The sequence below is a fragment of the Vanessa atalanta genome, chromosome 3 (assembly GCF_905147765.1).
Source record: "Vanessa atalanta chromosome 3, ilVanAtal1.2, whole genome shotgun sequence".
In the NCBI taxonomy this organism is placed as follows: domain Eukaryota; kingdom Metazoa; phylum Arthropoda; class Insecta; order Lepidoptera; family Nymphalidae; genus Vanessa; species Vanessa atalanta.
The window spans coordinates 9,787,264-9,804,218 of NC_061873.1; the positions used below are offsets into that span (position 1 = coordinate 9,787,264).

General features: G+C 31.4%; 2 protein-coding genes across 2 annotated transcripts; both read right to left on the reverse strand.

Moving 5' to 3' along the window:
* Positions 1-1,248: 1,248 nt before the first annotated feature.
* LOC125076919 (sodium- and chloride-dependent glycine transporter 1-like) lies at positions 1,249-8,549 on the reverse strand. Its single transcript, XM_047688656.1, has 12 exons — positions 8,426-8,549; positions 7,763-7,894; positions 6,795-6,949; positions 6,657-6,721; positions 6,000-6,132; positions 5,765-5,899; positions 5,203-5,306; positions 4,717-4,954; positions 4,452-4,580; positions 2,418-2,618; positions 1,708-1,836; positions 1,249-1,383 (listed from the first exon to the last, which is right to left on the reverse strand). The coding sequence occupies exons 1-12, from the start codon at positions 8,547-8,549 to the stop codon at positions 1,249-1,251; spliced, it is 1,680 nt and encodes a 559-aa protein (XP_047544612.1).
* A 668-nt stretch (positions 8,550-9,217) lies between these two features.
* Positions 9,218-16,828, reverse strand: LOC125077227. Its single transcript, XM_047689105.1, has 9 exons — positions 16,666-16,828; positions 15,917-16,305; positions 15,295-15,511; positions 13,978-14,126; positions 12,321-12,512; positions 11,635-11,812; positions 10,632-10,864; positions 9,874-10,071; positions 9,218-9,352 (listed from the first exon to the last, which is right to left on the reverse strand). Exons 1-9 carry the CDS (start codon positions 16,772-16,774, stop codon positions 9,218-9,220), a joined length of 1,800 nt encoding a protein of 599 aa, XP_047545061.1. The 5' UTR covers positions 16,775-16,828.
* Between the last annotated feature and the right edge of the window lie 127 nt (positions 16,829-16,955).

A 16,955-nucleotide genomic window follows, 5' to 3' on the forward strand; every position in this document is an offset into this window, starting at 1 on the left:
CGTATTATTGTAGAAAAGGGTTAATTGACTTCTGACTTTTTAATAATCAAATCTACGTTACTCATCCTTCTTCCAAGTATAAGTACTTAATAATGGGATCCACCGGTTCGTCCGTGAGTAATATTATAGAATATATAAACTCACGCTACGACGCATGAGAGCGCATCAATAACGTTTAACGCAAGTGAAATCGCACCAAGCAGTTAGTTTTGTATTTAACACTAGTTCTCGTCCGCGACTCCGCTCGCGTTTTAGGGGCTGGTCGTCATGTATTATTCACACAATACCTTTCTAAATGATATGCCTATGTATTATTCTGACGTATACACTATATTTTTGTAAAGTTTCATTAAAATCCATTCAGTAGTTTATGCGAAAAATAATCAAAACATTCATACATACAAACATTCGCCATTTATAATATTAAGTGAGGATCTATTTTTTATACACATACAATTTATGAAGTATATGTTATGTATGTAATTAGTCACACGCGCATTACAAGTTAGTTAGTACTGTAAAGGAACATTAATTACAAAAACTTCTTACATCATTACATAGTATAAAACAAAGTCGCTTACCACTGTCTGTCCCTGTGTATGCTTAGATCTTTAAAATTATACAACGGATTTTGATGCGGTTTTTTTAAATAGATAGATTGATTCAAGAGAAAGATTTATATGTAAAACTTGCACGATATATTAGAGAAACACTGATAATTTTAGAGGTTTCTAAAGTGATGTAAATAAACACATTTATTTGCACATACAGTGGAAACGCTGGCTGAACCCCTCGAGATAGATCAAAATACTATACTACAGTATTGTACACCTTATAAAGGTCTTCAAAAAAGTCCGTGATGGTATGTCTATCTCTTAGGGATAACCCACAATAATAATTTTTTATCCTTAACTTTTTACGAGAAATTGGCTTATTTTTGAAGCGATTTTAATTATTTAAAATTGAATGGCATTAATCTTTATCGAATTAAGTACCTTAAATACATTTTGCATTAGAGTATAGATCGATACGGTCGGAAATTTTATATATAAGGAACATGGTGGTTTGTATTGTCTAATGACAAAAAAGCTGTGAACGTTGTAAGAAATTCTGTAGTATATGTATTTAGTATCAGCATTGCAACCGTGCGAAGAAGGGGCGGGTCGCTAGTACATAATAAAACTAGATTAATTTGTCATCAATGTATTTAAAACTTGCAAAAATACATCTATTAACAAATGTTTTATATCATATGTTGTTTCTAGATAGTTTTATAGATGTCTTGGATGTGATGTGCTCACCATGGAAACATTTCCATCGTTCTCGTATCTCAGGTTCAACGGGACCCCAATCACTACTCGCTTTACAGCTTTCATGTAATCTCTGAAAAGTTGAATTATTTTAATAAATTTTAAAATATTCAAAAGATCATTCAAACGTAATTATTTAAATGTAGAAGAGCTTATGTCGATTACTATGTTTTAACAGTGTATTATACAAGGGCAAAATTTTCTTTACGATTGAATCTTTAAATTTATTGTGTGCAAATTGTGTCTTATTGAAAAAAAAAGACAAATGTCACGTGACATGTCTCAGACAAAGAAAGTATCTACTAGCTCTTTCTATTTAGAAAGTGGTCTTGATTGATTATCGTTAGGATAATTTATCGATAGTATATATAAAAACGCCTGGATTTGTTAGGAATACCTGCTTAAAAGATCCTTTTGTCATACAGAGTGTTTTAGCCGCATGTATCGGCACGCAGATAACCGATACAAGTGCTACGACCCAACCCGCCCAGCCTGAAGCATCCCGTAAAGAGTACGTTGTTATTATCTGTAAGTAAATTCTTTTTTATTAGTTTGTTAATAAAAGAAAGTGAAAAGGGAAATGTAGAAAGGTTTATTGCTGAAGTGGTCTCTTCCAGAAAACCTAAGGATATACGGGACGAAACTGTAATGAAATTGAAATAATTATTAAAAACTTTAAGATATTTATTTTTAATTATTAACGATGTTCACGACGATTTATAATTTATTTTATTGGTACACACAACCCCTAACTATCCACTATTAAAAAAAAAAAAACAAAAAAAGCTAAAGCTTAATAATACACGAGAGTCTAAAGGAATAAAACATATTTAAAATTAAATTGGAATTTGATTTTATATAAGATAAATAGTTTTTATAAATGAGCCCCTATCTGTAGAGATTCTGTAAGAAAAAAGTCAAATGTCAGAAATGTGATAAGCGTCATTGACTGTAATAACTATAAAATAATACCCGTATCAATATGATTATCACCGTAAATTAGTTGTAAAAATTTCCCGACTGAGATACGAAATGAATCATAACAATTTCAAACTGCTTATAGGACAAAACTTAATTTTTTTCTTGTATATTATTATACATTCTTACCAGAAGTAACACAGGTATTATGTATCTCCATAAAATTATCCACATCGGCCATAAAGGTCTGCCTGTCGTAAACAGAACATCGATGGCTAACTTTTTGGGTCCATAGGTGTAAACGGCACCTATAAGCTCTAGGCCGCATACAACGGGTACACATGCTATCGCTACATGAGCGTCTAGAAGTCCAATAATGTGTAAGCCGCCCTGCAATTGAGAACAAAAACTTATCAGCTTTTTTTGAGATAATATTTGCTCCATTTTTAGTAATATATGCGCAATTTAAATTGTAATGAAGATAACATTTGCGATTTATGTTTTAAATTGCGATCACTTGATGGGACTTTGTGTTAGTCCGCCTGGGTAGGTAGTATCATCAGATATTCTACCGCCAAAAAGCAATACGTATTTTTGTGTTCCTGGTGAGCAAGCAAGCGTAACAACAGATACAAGTTACATTACATCTTAATACCCAAAATTGATTGAGCATTCGCGATGTAAGGAATAATTAATATTTCTTATATCTAATCTTCTTGCCAATATCTAGTGGTAGTGGTTGCAGTTACCATCAAACCCATTCGCCCCTCTGCCTACCTATATCATAAATAAAACAGATGTAAACAAAAACCTGTCAATTATAAATCCAGACTTAGCGTTTAAATAACAATATAAATTATTTTTTGTGTCTACGTTTATAACGTCACCTATTTATAAATAGAGTGTCGAGTTGAGGTACTCTTAAGATTTTGGAAATGATTTATGAAAAGAGTTTTTACTCCAAGTAGCACCATAAAATATACACAAAAGTGAAAATTGATCGTTTTAAATCGTTTCCAATTTAAAACGATGGAATCGAATTGGTATAGGCTGATTGATCGCATGCACGTGAATTGACAGTTCGTCGATGATTTTATTCCACCTATAAATGGAAACCCGACTATCCGTATCGGCAATATTGATTCACTAATTCCTTCGATTCGTCAAAGTGAGAAAAAACTTTGATGTAAAAAAAGCCGTGATAATTGATGAGCTGACTAGAACTGAGAGATGCGTTACTTTGTGTCAATGATGGAAAAACGTGAGTAAAAATGCTGTACTATTTTAATTTATTAAGAAGTTGTATTCATTTTTAATTAATTGTTTTGAATATCAGTTAAACAATCGTTTTATTTATCAAACTAATTGTACCTTGTTAATCTCAAAAGTTAGGAGTACCTAATTATTTTTCATTTCTTAATTCATAGTAAAGAAATCTTTGAATAATTTTAAATTATGTATCCAATTATTTACAAAAGCATGCAAATATGCATCTATAGTCGTTACTACAAACAGTTCCACCCCATAGCGTGAATAAGGCCATTCACCCTTACCGGAAACAAAAACAGAAACTTTACGATCCCAATAAAACAGCGAATTGTAAATTTGAATTGCTTACCGATTAAATCATTCATAGTGAGTGTTATAATAACCTAATAAAGTTTGATGTTTAAATTTAAGTTAAATGATTACAGGGATTGAATAAAATACGAAAATTTATTTATAAATGTGAGTAACATTTCTGGTTAACATAATATAATGCAATAATATAAACCATTATAATGTTGGAAAGTTTCTGTACGCGCAAATATTGGAAAGTCCGATTTACGCCAGATAGCCCTTTTATGATACGTTTTATAACTACAAAAACTAGTTTGAAAAACTGTACTGGTACTATTTCGATTATGGGTGTATTTATCGCATGTATGGAATAGGCAGTAACTACTCGTATAACCTTTTTTTACAGCTAGATGGACTTAAAATTGAAGACGGAGAAAGACTTATTCTGCAGTCTACACCTACCCATAGACAATGGCGCTCTTATTGTAAGAAATATTAAACATTCCTTATATCGCCAATGCGCATCCTGCCCTGTGGATTAAGAGGTTACGTCTCTTGAGTCTGCTATTAAAACCAATCTTAAGCAGTTTATTTGGTTGAATTTTTTTTGTATACTTATCGATAAATATTCCTATTTATAAATCTGACTCAATTTCGACGAACCTCAGTATTACAGATGATTGAAAGACTAAACAGGATCAAACATGTCAGGAATGTGACAAGCTTTTTACGCTTACGCATTTGCGTAAACTCGTCCAAGAGGCCGGCGATGATTGCTTCAATTGTTACAAACTGTAAACAGCGTTTAGATTAACATACAGAAAATAGGTTCCTATTTCGAATTAGGTAACCAAAAAGCTACTAATGTGAATGTGATAAAGTTGCTTTTGCATTGCACTAATTAACATTGTACTAACTATAGACTTACCATGGTGTCAACACCGAGAAAGAACAACATAACAAAGAATGTAATGGCCCAGAAGTTTGGTGCAGGCATCATGGACACGGCAGTGGGGTAAGTGATGAAAGCTAATCCGGGACCAGCAGAGGCTACTTGCCCAACTGGAACTCCCGCACGCTCTGCAGCAAATCCAAGGACAGAAAATACGACGAATCCCGCCCAGATGCTTGTCCCGCTATTCACAAGGGGAATTATTATCGAAGATCTAGAAAATAAGCAATTTCATTTCATTTTTAATTGAATGAATATTTATTAAATTTTTATGTCGTTATTTTATAGTATAAAATATTATAATATTATCTCTAGATTTGGAATGCAAATATGAGCGCGTGTATAGCGCTAGACTAATACGTCTAAAGGTTTTTAAGACAAATATATAGATTATTTAATTCTCTAGCTCTCCAAAACGAAGACATTTTCCAAATTCCCAGAAATATATAAATGAAAACAAACCGTAAATTATCATAGTGAAATCTGTTAAAACTTGCCATGCTGACAAGTCCACCCCAGCCGGGACCGAGAGAGTAGAATATCTGAGTAGCTGCATCGGCCCAAACCTAAGTGTATATACAATGTAATAATTATTAAATATACATTTTAAGAAATATACACATTTAATAAAACTCCGATCACTCATTTGCTTCTAGCATAATTATTTTATTATTAGAACAAAATTAGTTTTTACTTTGAACTTTCCTGTTCTTATAGGTATATCGTATAAAAAATCAATATTTTTTTAAACCTTAACGTTTTAATTAAGGCATGGAAATGGCGAATTATATAAGACTATAATGACGTATATGACTTATTTTAGCTGATATATTTTGTTCCAGAAATGAAGGACACTTAAAACTACAAACTATAAAATTTTACGACGTTGTTAGTTAAGAGTACTACAAAAAAGGATTTTTTATAATTAGATAGATGTGAGATATCACACATTTAAAAGTGATTTAGTATTATGTTCTCTATAATTTATTTTAAGATTAAGTCAGTGATTGATGTTTTGAAATACCTTCGGTTTCGTTAATTGGTTCCAATCCGGAAGAACAAAGTAGAGTATACCCTGCCAAGCGCCTGGCAACGTTATACCACGAATGAATAAGGCACAAAGTACTACATAAGGAAATATAACTGTGAAGTACACGATCTGTGGACATAAATAGGATTACGAGAAGTCCACTTTTAGGAAAAGACTGTCGTTGGCAATATTCCAATAAAATTTATTTCCAGATTTCTTGCAATTTTACCTTTCCAACGCTTTTAACTCCATTACAAATGCAGAGATATACAATGACCCAACAGATCACATTGCACCAGAATAAAGGCCATACTATACCTCCGATATGGGTAATACCCGATGACATGTTCAACAAGCGTATACTGTAAAAAAAAAATATTGTTAATAATGTCACAACCACAAAATTAATCATACCTTACATCGTTCTCTTCGTTTTTTCAATCTTGGGAAAAATAATACGAAGAGTTGCTGTTTAGTCGTAGAAAATATAACGAGTGGGTGTTACCTACCAAGACTCGCTTTCACAATGCCCTACCACCAAGTAATTTTCTTATGATTGATTCTGTAGGACTATACGTATTATTAGCTTGTTTTTTTTTCTTCTTAACTGTAGATGAGGAAATCTTTTTAAGGAGCATCTAGGCCATTGTATCCTTTTAAAGAGATTTCACCCGTGCCTATCCCATGCTATTTATTTATGCATTTTATTTCTGCTACTATAAATAAAGTTTTATATTAAGTGTAACAATATAGATAATAGGTCATATAAAAGATAATATTTCATTTAGTTATCTATTGAAAAAAAACATTAAAATAAAACTAGCATATTTTAAATTTTCTAAGAATAAAAAATAATTTATAAATAATTATTGTCCAAATATCTTACTGGAAGAATTCATCTTCTGGCGTAGTAACTGATCTGTTCGCTATTAAACTATAGTTTCCAGTTATCTGTAAATATATAAGGAATATAATAACATAGCAACTATAAACATATTCTGTAAACATTATATCCTAAATATACCTCTAGACACTTTTCAGTATTCCAAGAATTACCACAACTTTGCCAAGGCAACGGCGAACTGAAGGAATGATATATGTATAGTATTGGATAGGACATTATTGACGCGAAGTAGATTATAGCTATTACGTTTAAAATTATTGCAGCGTAGCCTGCTCCTGTAAATATTTAAATGATAAAATTATATTAGGAAATTTATGCGAAAATTATTTACATTTATAAAGTACAAAGTTCGTTTTCGTTCTATTGATTTCTTAGTCTAGTGGCTAGCTTATAAAGCCGCAGATTCCAAGATTCTGTTTAAATAATTGAGGATGATTTACGCCCAGTAACGCCCTGAGTCTGATTTTGGTAATGTTTTCGATGCCTCGGAAAGTATGTAAATCCGTTGATTCTGCGCCTAATATCCTTCGATCGAATCGGATTTTTGTCCTATCAGATTATCATAATAATTAAATAAAAATAAAATCAGATTATCTATCAAGTTATGATACTGATGGAATAAAGAGGGCACTTGTGTTTGCGCTAACAGCTGTGTACTGAAATGTGTCCTGCGCAGCTGTTACCAAAGTCGGTCAGTTTATCTTGAGAATGTCCTCCCTGCCGAAATAGCTCAGGAGGATATCATCATCATCATTGGAATCATTGAATATAACAATCAATGAAAATTTGTTGTGGAAGATGTTTGTTGATAACTTTGTTTTTATATAATATCTTTAGGCAAAACAGTATATAATAGTAGTTAGTACCTTTTTCATCTGTGTGTTTCAAGCGATATATATATTTTTGTTGTTGTATTTACGACCTTTAGTGTATATCAATATAATATATTGGAAATGAAAGATTAAGAGTAAAATAAAAATGTTCGAAACATACAAATTCATAGTTGTTGTCTTTGTATTTTCAATATTGTTGACACGGTCCAATTTCAAGCATACAGAGAGCGCTAATATTAAAAAATAAAAAATTACCTTTGAATAAGGGATTTATGTTGAATACTGAAATGCATCCTGCACTCGCAAATTGCCCCAGAAAAGTCTCTAAATAAACAAGTGGAATACCACATGTTACAAGAGTCAATAAGTATGGGATGAGGAAGGCGCCTGAAATATTTTAATCGTAAATAATTTTAAATAAGTAAATGCAGTTATAAGATTTTAAATTAACATGGTTATTTTTATTACTAACAGTATTTAAAACGAGATACTTACCATGTTTTTTATTTTTATTTGGTGGAGCTCGATATTTCGACATTATCTACGAATGTCTTGTTCACGAGAAATATCCCGTTTTAAATACTGTTAGTAGTAAATGCAGTTACTTTACTGTGGGTTTTATAAACAAATATACCTATACAATATTTTGATTTTATTTCATTATTATATTATATTAATATGTTGCGATTTATTGGAGTTTAATTCATATTGGCTATGGCTTAGTATAAACCATTTCATAATCAGTTAAAGATTTTCGCTATATGGAATTTAGTATACTATCCTCAGTAAGAATGGGATGTACTGAAGACTATTGGTAGTATTTTCTTTTTCTTTTGCTAAACATAAATTAATTCATAAACTGTGCATAGGTATTTTAAATTTCTTACTATTTTATAATTGGGCTTTTAAACAACTTACCTCCTCCATTTCTATAACACAAGTATGGAAACCTCCACAAGTTTCCTATGCCGACAGCATACCCCAGACATGATAACAAGTATTCAAGCTGGCTACCCCAGCGTTCGTGCGCTGCTCCCGCCATTCAAAACAAACTAAACTATATATGGCCCTAACAAGATCAGGGCGATTGTTCGAATTGAGGATATGTCCATTTATCTATTTAAAATATCAATTCTGACTATAAATTTGAACTTAGAGCTGTAGATTGCCAAACCGCTACGAACTCAGAACCTAAAAAGATGCTCCTCTGCAGCCTAAGGGTTTGTCCGTACTACTTTAGTATTTAGTAGAGTTAATGCGTTAAAAACTTTCAATCACCAATTATTACAGCGAATACTTTTTTATGCCCAAAAAACCATTACTTTACTCAATTACTTGTTTTATTGTCTAAGTATTAAAACAGTGAGAACGAGTCTCTTTACGCAATAAACTCAAAAACTGCCTAACGGATTTTTATACGGTTTCACTAAATGTGATCCATGAAAAAGGTTTAGCTTTAATTCATTACGATTTTGTATTGATTGGCTGAAATATGATGATGATTGCTAAAGTTTTCAGAAGTAATATACAGACCAATAGAAACATATAATATTAAATAAACGTTTTATCAAGCCTTATTGTATCCGTGCGAAGCCGGGACTGGAATCATAATATATCATATATAAATATAATTTTGAGTCAAATTAAGAAATTAATTCCAAAAATATTTAAAATTTTATTACGATTTACAAAAAGTTTCAAGCCATTTTATTATATTCGTAAAGTTTCTATTCCAAACCCAAAGTGGCAGGTTAGGTTTTCTGGTGGAAACTGTTTGGTTGAACTAGGGTCTGAATCAGGTTTTCCTTTTGGCGTCTTCACAGCTGCTAGAGTATACTGTAATACCTGTTTAACAATTAATAAAATATATTGCTTTGGTAATATATAGTATTGCTCGTGATAGTTAAAAAAAAGTAGAAACTACTCTATAAAATACAGAATAAAAGAAAATAACTATATTTTTAATTAAATGCAATGGGTATAAAGTTAATATAAGACAATAATGAAAACAGGAATAACAAATAAATCCCTACAATAATCAAATAAAAAAAAGATTTAAAATAAATTTGTCGTTATTATTGTTTTGGAATATTTAAAAAAAGCTTTCACGTACATACATATCTAAGCAAATAGGCAAAAACTAAATAGTTCTTCAGTGGCTTCTTTCATCATTGTTTTCAGACCATTTCACGATTCTTTATTTTACTGACGAGCTATATTGAAGAGCTCTAGTGTTACCAATAAATTTCATTTGGAAGTAACAGTAGAATGTTCGAAACATGAAAATTCGTATGTTTACCTCAATTACGGTCGAATATATAATTACTGCATGTACATTAGTGCACTGAAACATTTAAAACTATTACAGAAAGGTCACCATCTCCCCAATGGATAGCTTCGTCTGTGATCAGCGTGTCGTCCCAGTGGAAGTGCTGCGAGGGTTGGCTCCAGTCCGGCCGTTTGAGTACGCACTTGATGGAGGCCAATGTAACTCGTTGTTCGCCTGGAGTTCTTAGAGATAGTGCGCTTTTCTTATCTGGTTTACTTTGTTTACCCACAACTGTCTGTTGAAAGGAAATTTATATATATATATATATATTACTGCTAGTCACCGACTTCGTTTCTGTCTAGTTTTCTAAAAAGTCAGATTATGCCATTTTCCGGTCCATAAACTCAATGCAAAAAAATAAGTTTAGCCTTTGCTTCGTTCCTAAGTGGACGAGGGACGAACCACCGAACCAACTAAAATACATTTACATGAAAAAATTGGTAGAGACGAAACAACAACTGGTTAAATAATGTTTTAATGCTTTTTATCTAATATATTGTATCAAACTACGAGCAGAAACTTTTTATTTTCTGTCCAACAGAGACTACGCATTAATGTATCTCATGTTTAATATTTTATTATAACAGACTTTTAGGGGAGGGTCATTTTGATGTATTGGTAAATATTTTATATAAAACTCTGCCTCATCGATGTTTATTACTACAGTTATTAGAGACACACAACAATAAAGAGGATGAAGATGTAAAGTAAATAAGTATGCAACCAATGTCAAAATACCGCAATCTCATCTCAATTAAATTCGATTCTTTACTTTTGGTGGGAATAAAGACTCACCACTGTGTACACGAGTCGTACGGTAATAACCGTGCGGAATGTATCTCTCAAAGCGAAAAGGTTTGGACAAAATATTTTAACTGTTGGCTCTTGGAAATTCATTATCTTGTTCCACTGAACACGATTACTCTCGAATACTGTGAAATGGCAGATTTCACGGGAGTTCTTTGCCACCAAATGATTGTAGATGTCCTGTTCATAACATGAAGTAGAAGCTCGTAATTTTGATGTTTCTAAAATAATAAAGGAAATAATATTTATGTAAGAGATACATTGTGCCTTCGATTATGGCAATCTTATTTATATTTATATTGATAAGAAACATTCAGAGACCACGGCTGCAATCATGGTAGAGTTACGTTAGTAATTATTAAATCCTCAAATTTGTTAAGCAAAAAGGGTAATATATCTTAAAGTCGAAGACATGTAAACATGAAATACTTCGCCTAAAAGTTCTAATATCTAATGTACCGAGAAGTAAGAAAAGGCTTTACAAGTCTTTTTTGTGAAACGGTCCTAACAAGATCAAGCACTCGGTAATTTTGAAGCTTAACTAATAACTTTTTCTGTCTCTCTATTACTTTTGCACACCCATACCACCATACTTTCATAAAAGTATGGAGCAAGCTACTTTTTTGCCTAACAACTGACGACCAACTCCTAAATGCGAGCGAAGTCACAGGCGATAACTAGTTCTCTATATTATTGTATTCAGCATAGATCTCACTAATTTATAGCCTTCTGGTGTACTGTCAAATAACATAAATGCTCACTAATCGACAAGATTTTCTTACAAAAAATTTACTATTATTTACTTTTTTTGACATACTCCTATTATAAATATATTCAAATAAATTTTTACAACTAGGAAAATGTGTTGCACTGAAGAAGTACCTACTAACCTGTATATGTTTTAAATTACTATTTGCGTAGAGACTGTTATATATGTACCTATATATAATTGTTATAATATTAGTATTAAGTAATTCAATTTAAAACTCACCTACAGCAATTTTACTTTCTGCAAATGAGGGCGTCGGTGCCGCGGATGGCCATTCGTCGTCCTCTGGCGGTGGTAACATTTCAACTAGCGACTCGTTATTACGGAACATTAAAAATTTTCGTCGCAATGAATCCAATAGAGGCAGTTCCAATTCAACGTGAAAAGCTGTCACAGCACCCTATAAAGATTTAAAAAAAGTATTGCTTGCACTATCAACTAATAAAAGCTAAAAAAATCGACAAACTCGATAGATACGGCGATACTCTTAACTATCGTTGAGAGTATAGCGTCATAACCTTGGGTTGCTTTATAATATGTATTACTAAATTAAGTAAAAATGTTATTTAAAGAAATAGTAAAACATATCTCTTGTATAAATATTATTGGCCATTGAAAGACATGTGATGATAGTTGAAGCTTGAGAATAGCGCTATTCAAGACAATATAGTCTACAGGCATTGCAGACACAGAATAATATTTACATGCTACATTAAAATATTTAAAAAAAAATATGCAAATAAATGTGGTACATATACTTGCATACATAAACAACTAAGTGGATATATATTCCCAATTTGATTAATAATAACAATATATTCATAATTAATTCAGACCTTGTATTCTTTGGCGTGCTATTATGCAAAATTTTAGACAAATTATTTTGTACGGATTATGTCACTCCTTACCTTATCAGGTTTAGGCGGTTGAGGTACAGACATAACCCGAAAGATAGTGAAATTAAAGTAAGCAGAGCGTAAATCATCAGGATGAGGTTCAAACGGCTCTAACGGTCTATCCGTGGGTAGAATTTCTCGAGCGTCCAGCCATTGTAGTCTCGGCAGTCGCATTAATGTTACACGGGCATATGCTGCACACACCTAAATCTCCGTAAGATTAAAAATTGCTAATAAAAAACAAGTAGTAATTTGGTAGTACATTTAAGAAATATAATAGGCTTGATACATAGTTAGTGATAATTGTAAATTGGATGAGTTTTGTACTACACCTAGAAATCATTAAAAAAATATATATATTTATAATTCAAAATCAAATAAAATGCGAATTATGGTAACAGATGAGATTCTATCAATTTCATTTAAACTGGGTGAGTCGTAAAGTAATTAAGTAGTCAAATGAATTTTAAATAGGTCCATCTTTTCATAAAATATAGACCTGCCCATAAAGTATCTAACTATTAAACCAAGGAGCATAAGATAAGGTTGGTTATAAAACTCCTTATTTACATCTTCAAAAGTACCATAGCCCAACTAGAAAAGGTTTTTGTTTATGAAACCAAGCAGCAGTTTATACCTTATAGGCGAAGTTAGGCAGTTAAGGTAATGGCTTTTTTGTTACCAAGGAATTATAATGCTGGTTATATTTAAAAACAAGAGCCATTGTTTTAGCTATGCTTCGATTGGGTTCCCACAATTTTCTTATTCTGGTTTTTACCATTGAAGAAAAACTGTGACCTAAGTCATATTTTATTAAAGATATATGGAGTGGAATTTGAAACTAAAGCCATTTTTGTGCAAGTATAACACATAAAAGAATATACATAGACAAGGAATAGCTAGGATACAATACATTTTACATAAAATGTTTCTGGATTAATTAACTTCTTTTAAGAAGCATGACCTAACAGTTATTATTTCATACAATTTTAATACCCCAAAAATCCTCTATGATAAGAAATCGATTTGTTGAGGCATCTAATTTATCAAACTAAACTTTTTTATGTATTGTAATTTCTCCACGCACGTGTTTCTGGATTTCTCAGCCGCTCTGGCTAGATTTGGCTTGTTTGTCAATAATGAGATCATCTCTATTATGAATCGTCATTTTGAGATTGTAATCCAGAATCTCCTAGTGCTTGTCATTTGTTTCTCGCATCTCCCCACTGTATGTCTCCACTGTTGTCGGTGTAAAATACGAAATTTTTCGGATGACGCGATATTGCAACCACTGGGATACGCCATAATGCAATTGCAGTTTTTAGAAACTAAACTTATTATCTGTTCACTTACGAAGGCGCGCCCCTTCATGTCACTGTGGGCATGTATTCATAAATATAATCTTATTTTATTTGTTGCAATTGTTCATACATCATCTTACGCACACTAATACCTCTTATAAGCAAGAGCGTCACTCATACTAATACACGCCAATAATTAATTTTGCGTGGAGAGGCGCGCCTTCCTGGCTGAATAGATCTGATCATAAATACATTATATTATATAATGTTGATGTTGTTCATTGAGTATATTATTATGTTGTATTATTAAGTAAAAATTAGCTCATAGCGCCATCTGTATTAAATTATATACACTTGAAATTGTGTACCGCGCAAGGGTTTCCAGCGAGTTGTAGAGCTATCAGACCGGGCAAGACTGCTAGTGCATTTAGTACCACTTCTATATCACAGATGTCGTTATCTGACAAATCTAACACCGTTATATTGTGTGGTAGCCTTGATAGTCCACTTACACCATCTAAAATTAAAAAAAATAATAAATATAATAAAATGAAAGAAAAAAAAATAGGAATTACTATGTAATTTTAACAAGTTAGGTCTAGTTAGAGCTAGTAACTATTTTTTCTTATTACGTTCATAGTGCCTAAAAGAATCGAGTTATTCATTACATCAAATATGACATAAATGATTGCATTAACTCATAAATTCAAAAATAAACAAGTAATTTTGAGCAGATTCATTCAGACAACTGATATAAAAGTATATAAATTATATATAATAACTATAAAATTTTCAGCAAGACCGAAACGTGTAGGTACTACAGTACTAGAGAAAACTTTATCAATTTTGGTCATTTTTCCAATATTTTATAGTAGATATTGTATGTTGAGATTCTACGAAATGTAGAGACATTAATCACCAGTGATAGAGCTTCAGGCTTGACAGGGCTACTCACTCATTAGTTGTTCTACAACTAAACATCAATAAAATGTTTTATGTTATTGCAATTTGAAGGGCACGTTGGAATTATCGTTGCATTTAGGATGGCGAATATTTAATTAGGTATTTAAATTTTCTTCGGTAGAGGCATTAACTTCACACCGAAAGTCATCGTAGATTATATATATATTCCGAACTTTTAGTACCATAATACATCATATAATGTAATCTTCGGAAATGACGATTAAACCACCTATAGCCTACTTAAATAAATTATACTTTGATTTTGATCGTTTACCCCTATCTAATAAATAATTAAAGACGCTAAGTCGAACTGCTGATTACTTAAGTTTATTGACTGAAATTATGAATCGTTATTTCTCAATTTACTTTTAATTTTACGACTAATCTAATTCAAATGGCATATGTATAGGTTCTTTACACTGAATATTTTATTTATACTGTTATAAATTATTTTTACGTCTATTCAATATTAATTGATGTTGGCTCAAATATAACTTTTCTTTTAAATTACATCATATACTAATTTTTACGCTTTCACAGCCACTCCGAATTTGTTGAAAATTGTATGAATCACGCTGGAACCCATGTTACTTTTTTATACCTTGTTAGCTATTCTGAGGACCGCCACTCATAACACGCGAGCGAAACCGCGTGCGCCAACTATTACGATATAAAATGACGTTGATATTGTAAAATTCAAGAGAAGACAGTTGTTTACAAACCATTGCTGAGTATGTTCCTTGAGAGGCCCAAATAAAGCAAATTAGGCGGCAAATGTTCAACAAATATCTTCACGTTGTTAATGCGGTTGTTCTGTAATTCTAGTATTCGTAATCCTCGTGGAAGGAAATTCGTGTCAACATTAGCTATATAATTGGCGCACAAATTTAAAGTTGATAATTTTGTAAATTTTTTCAAAGATTCATCAAAATCTGTCATCTATAAAAGAGCATTTCATATAGTTATTAAATTAAAATAACTTTAATTTAAAACCTAAAAGGAAGTCTAATCTGTCAACCTCTTCTAAATATTGATATTGAATGATTCGATGCTTTCTTTATACTAAAAGTTACAAGCACTTTCAGGTTTTCATCAAAATGATTCGAAATAGATCATGTTGACTGTCAAAGACTTGAATTAAATTATCATAGCAAATGTAGAAATGATAACTTATTTGTATTAAAATTTAGTACTAAACTGAGTAATTAATCAAACCGAGTCAATCAATCAATGGGTATGAATCGAATAGACATTCCAAACGAGAAAAACATATAATGGTTTCGTTTGTTTACGATCGTAATCAATTAAACTCAGAATATAATAAATCATACTTCCTCAACGTACCTCACAATCGTTCACTCTAAGTACATTGACCATTTTCAAATTCGTTTTAAGTATTTCTCGGTCATCACGACGAACGGCGGTCCTTATCAACTCAATCATATTATCAGTCAATGAATTGTTATTATTAAAACATTCTTTTCCTTCGTCGTTAGAAAATTTTTCGTTATCCCATATAGCCATCGAAAGTAATATTTCCCATTGTTCATTAAGAGTGAAATTAGAATCTTCATCGAGAAATCCATTGAGGATACTCTTTTTTATTTTATTTTGTAATGCTTTTGAAAATGTAACCATTGGAATATTTTTTACATTACATTTTTGTCTATGGTATCGCGCCGCTTTTTCTGCTATTGTCCAAGATATACCAGTGTTTATTCGTTCATCAAAACCTATTTCCAAATACTACTCATTAATAACTTTCTACTGTGTAATTTTTAATCGAAACGTAAGTTTTTTATGTGAATAATTTCTTATATGTTAAGACAATACCATAAGACTCTGAAGCATAAATTAATATACCTACCAAACTTTCTTAAACAATTATTATATATTAACCATTCCTATATATTCTTAAAAGCGAAATAAAATACGTATGTCATTTTACATAATTATATTATCCTTTTATAATATTATTATTATATGCTTTATACTAAGTATACAATGTGTTGGAATTACTCTAACGTAAAGTACGCGGAAAAGTTACAGTTACTAGGAACTCATCACTGATTAAACATACAATTTTCACATACCTTCTATAACATCATCTGGAATATAGTTTAGGCTAGAATTACTGATACTAGGTCGTAAGACTTGGAGAAGTGGCTTTTTTATTGCAGTATCTTTGGATTTAGGTGACATAGTTCTTTAATGTAGATATATTAATAATAACTATACTTTAGCGATTTCAGTATAATGTTGAAGGTAATAAGGTAAATACATAAATATTTTGAAATTTTTGACGTTTATTTGACGGTAAAGAAAATATTGTTTTAATGTAACTTTTTAATAATAAAAGCCAGAGAAAAAAAGAAACTTTTTA

What these genes read in the sequence shown, in the direction of transcription:
- LOC125076919 (XM_047688656.1), bottom strand. Translation starts at nt 8,549, where the DNA reads ATGGCGGGAGCAGCGCACGAACGCTGGGGTAGCCAGCTTGAATACTTG. An exon ending in TTCTCGGTGTTGACACCATG is followed by an intron (nt 4,581 to 4,716) that starts GTAAGTCTATAG and finishes CGCTGTTTACAG; the next exon opens with TTTGTAACAATTGAAGCAAT. An exon ending in TAATACCTGTGTTACTTCTG is followed by an intron (nt 1,837 to 2,417) that starts GTAAGAATGTAT and finishes ATTTACTTACAG; the next exon opens with ATAATAACAACGTACTCTTT.
- LOC125077227 (XM_047689105.1), bottom strand. Translation starts at nt 16,774, where the DNA reads ATGTCACCTAAATCCAAAGATACTGCAATAAAAAAGCCACTTCTCCAA. An exon ending in AGAAAGTAAAATTGCTGTAG is followed by an intron (nt 10,865 to 11,634) that starts GTGAGTTTTAAA and finishes TTATTATTTTAG; the next exon opens with AAACATCAAAATTACGAGCT. An exon ending in GGGGAGATGGTGACCTTTCT is followed by an intron (nt 9,353 to 9,873) that starts GTAATAGTTTTA and finishes ATTGTTAAACAG; the next exon opens with GTATTACAGTATACTCTAGC.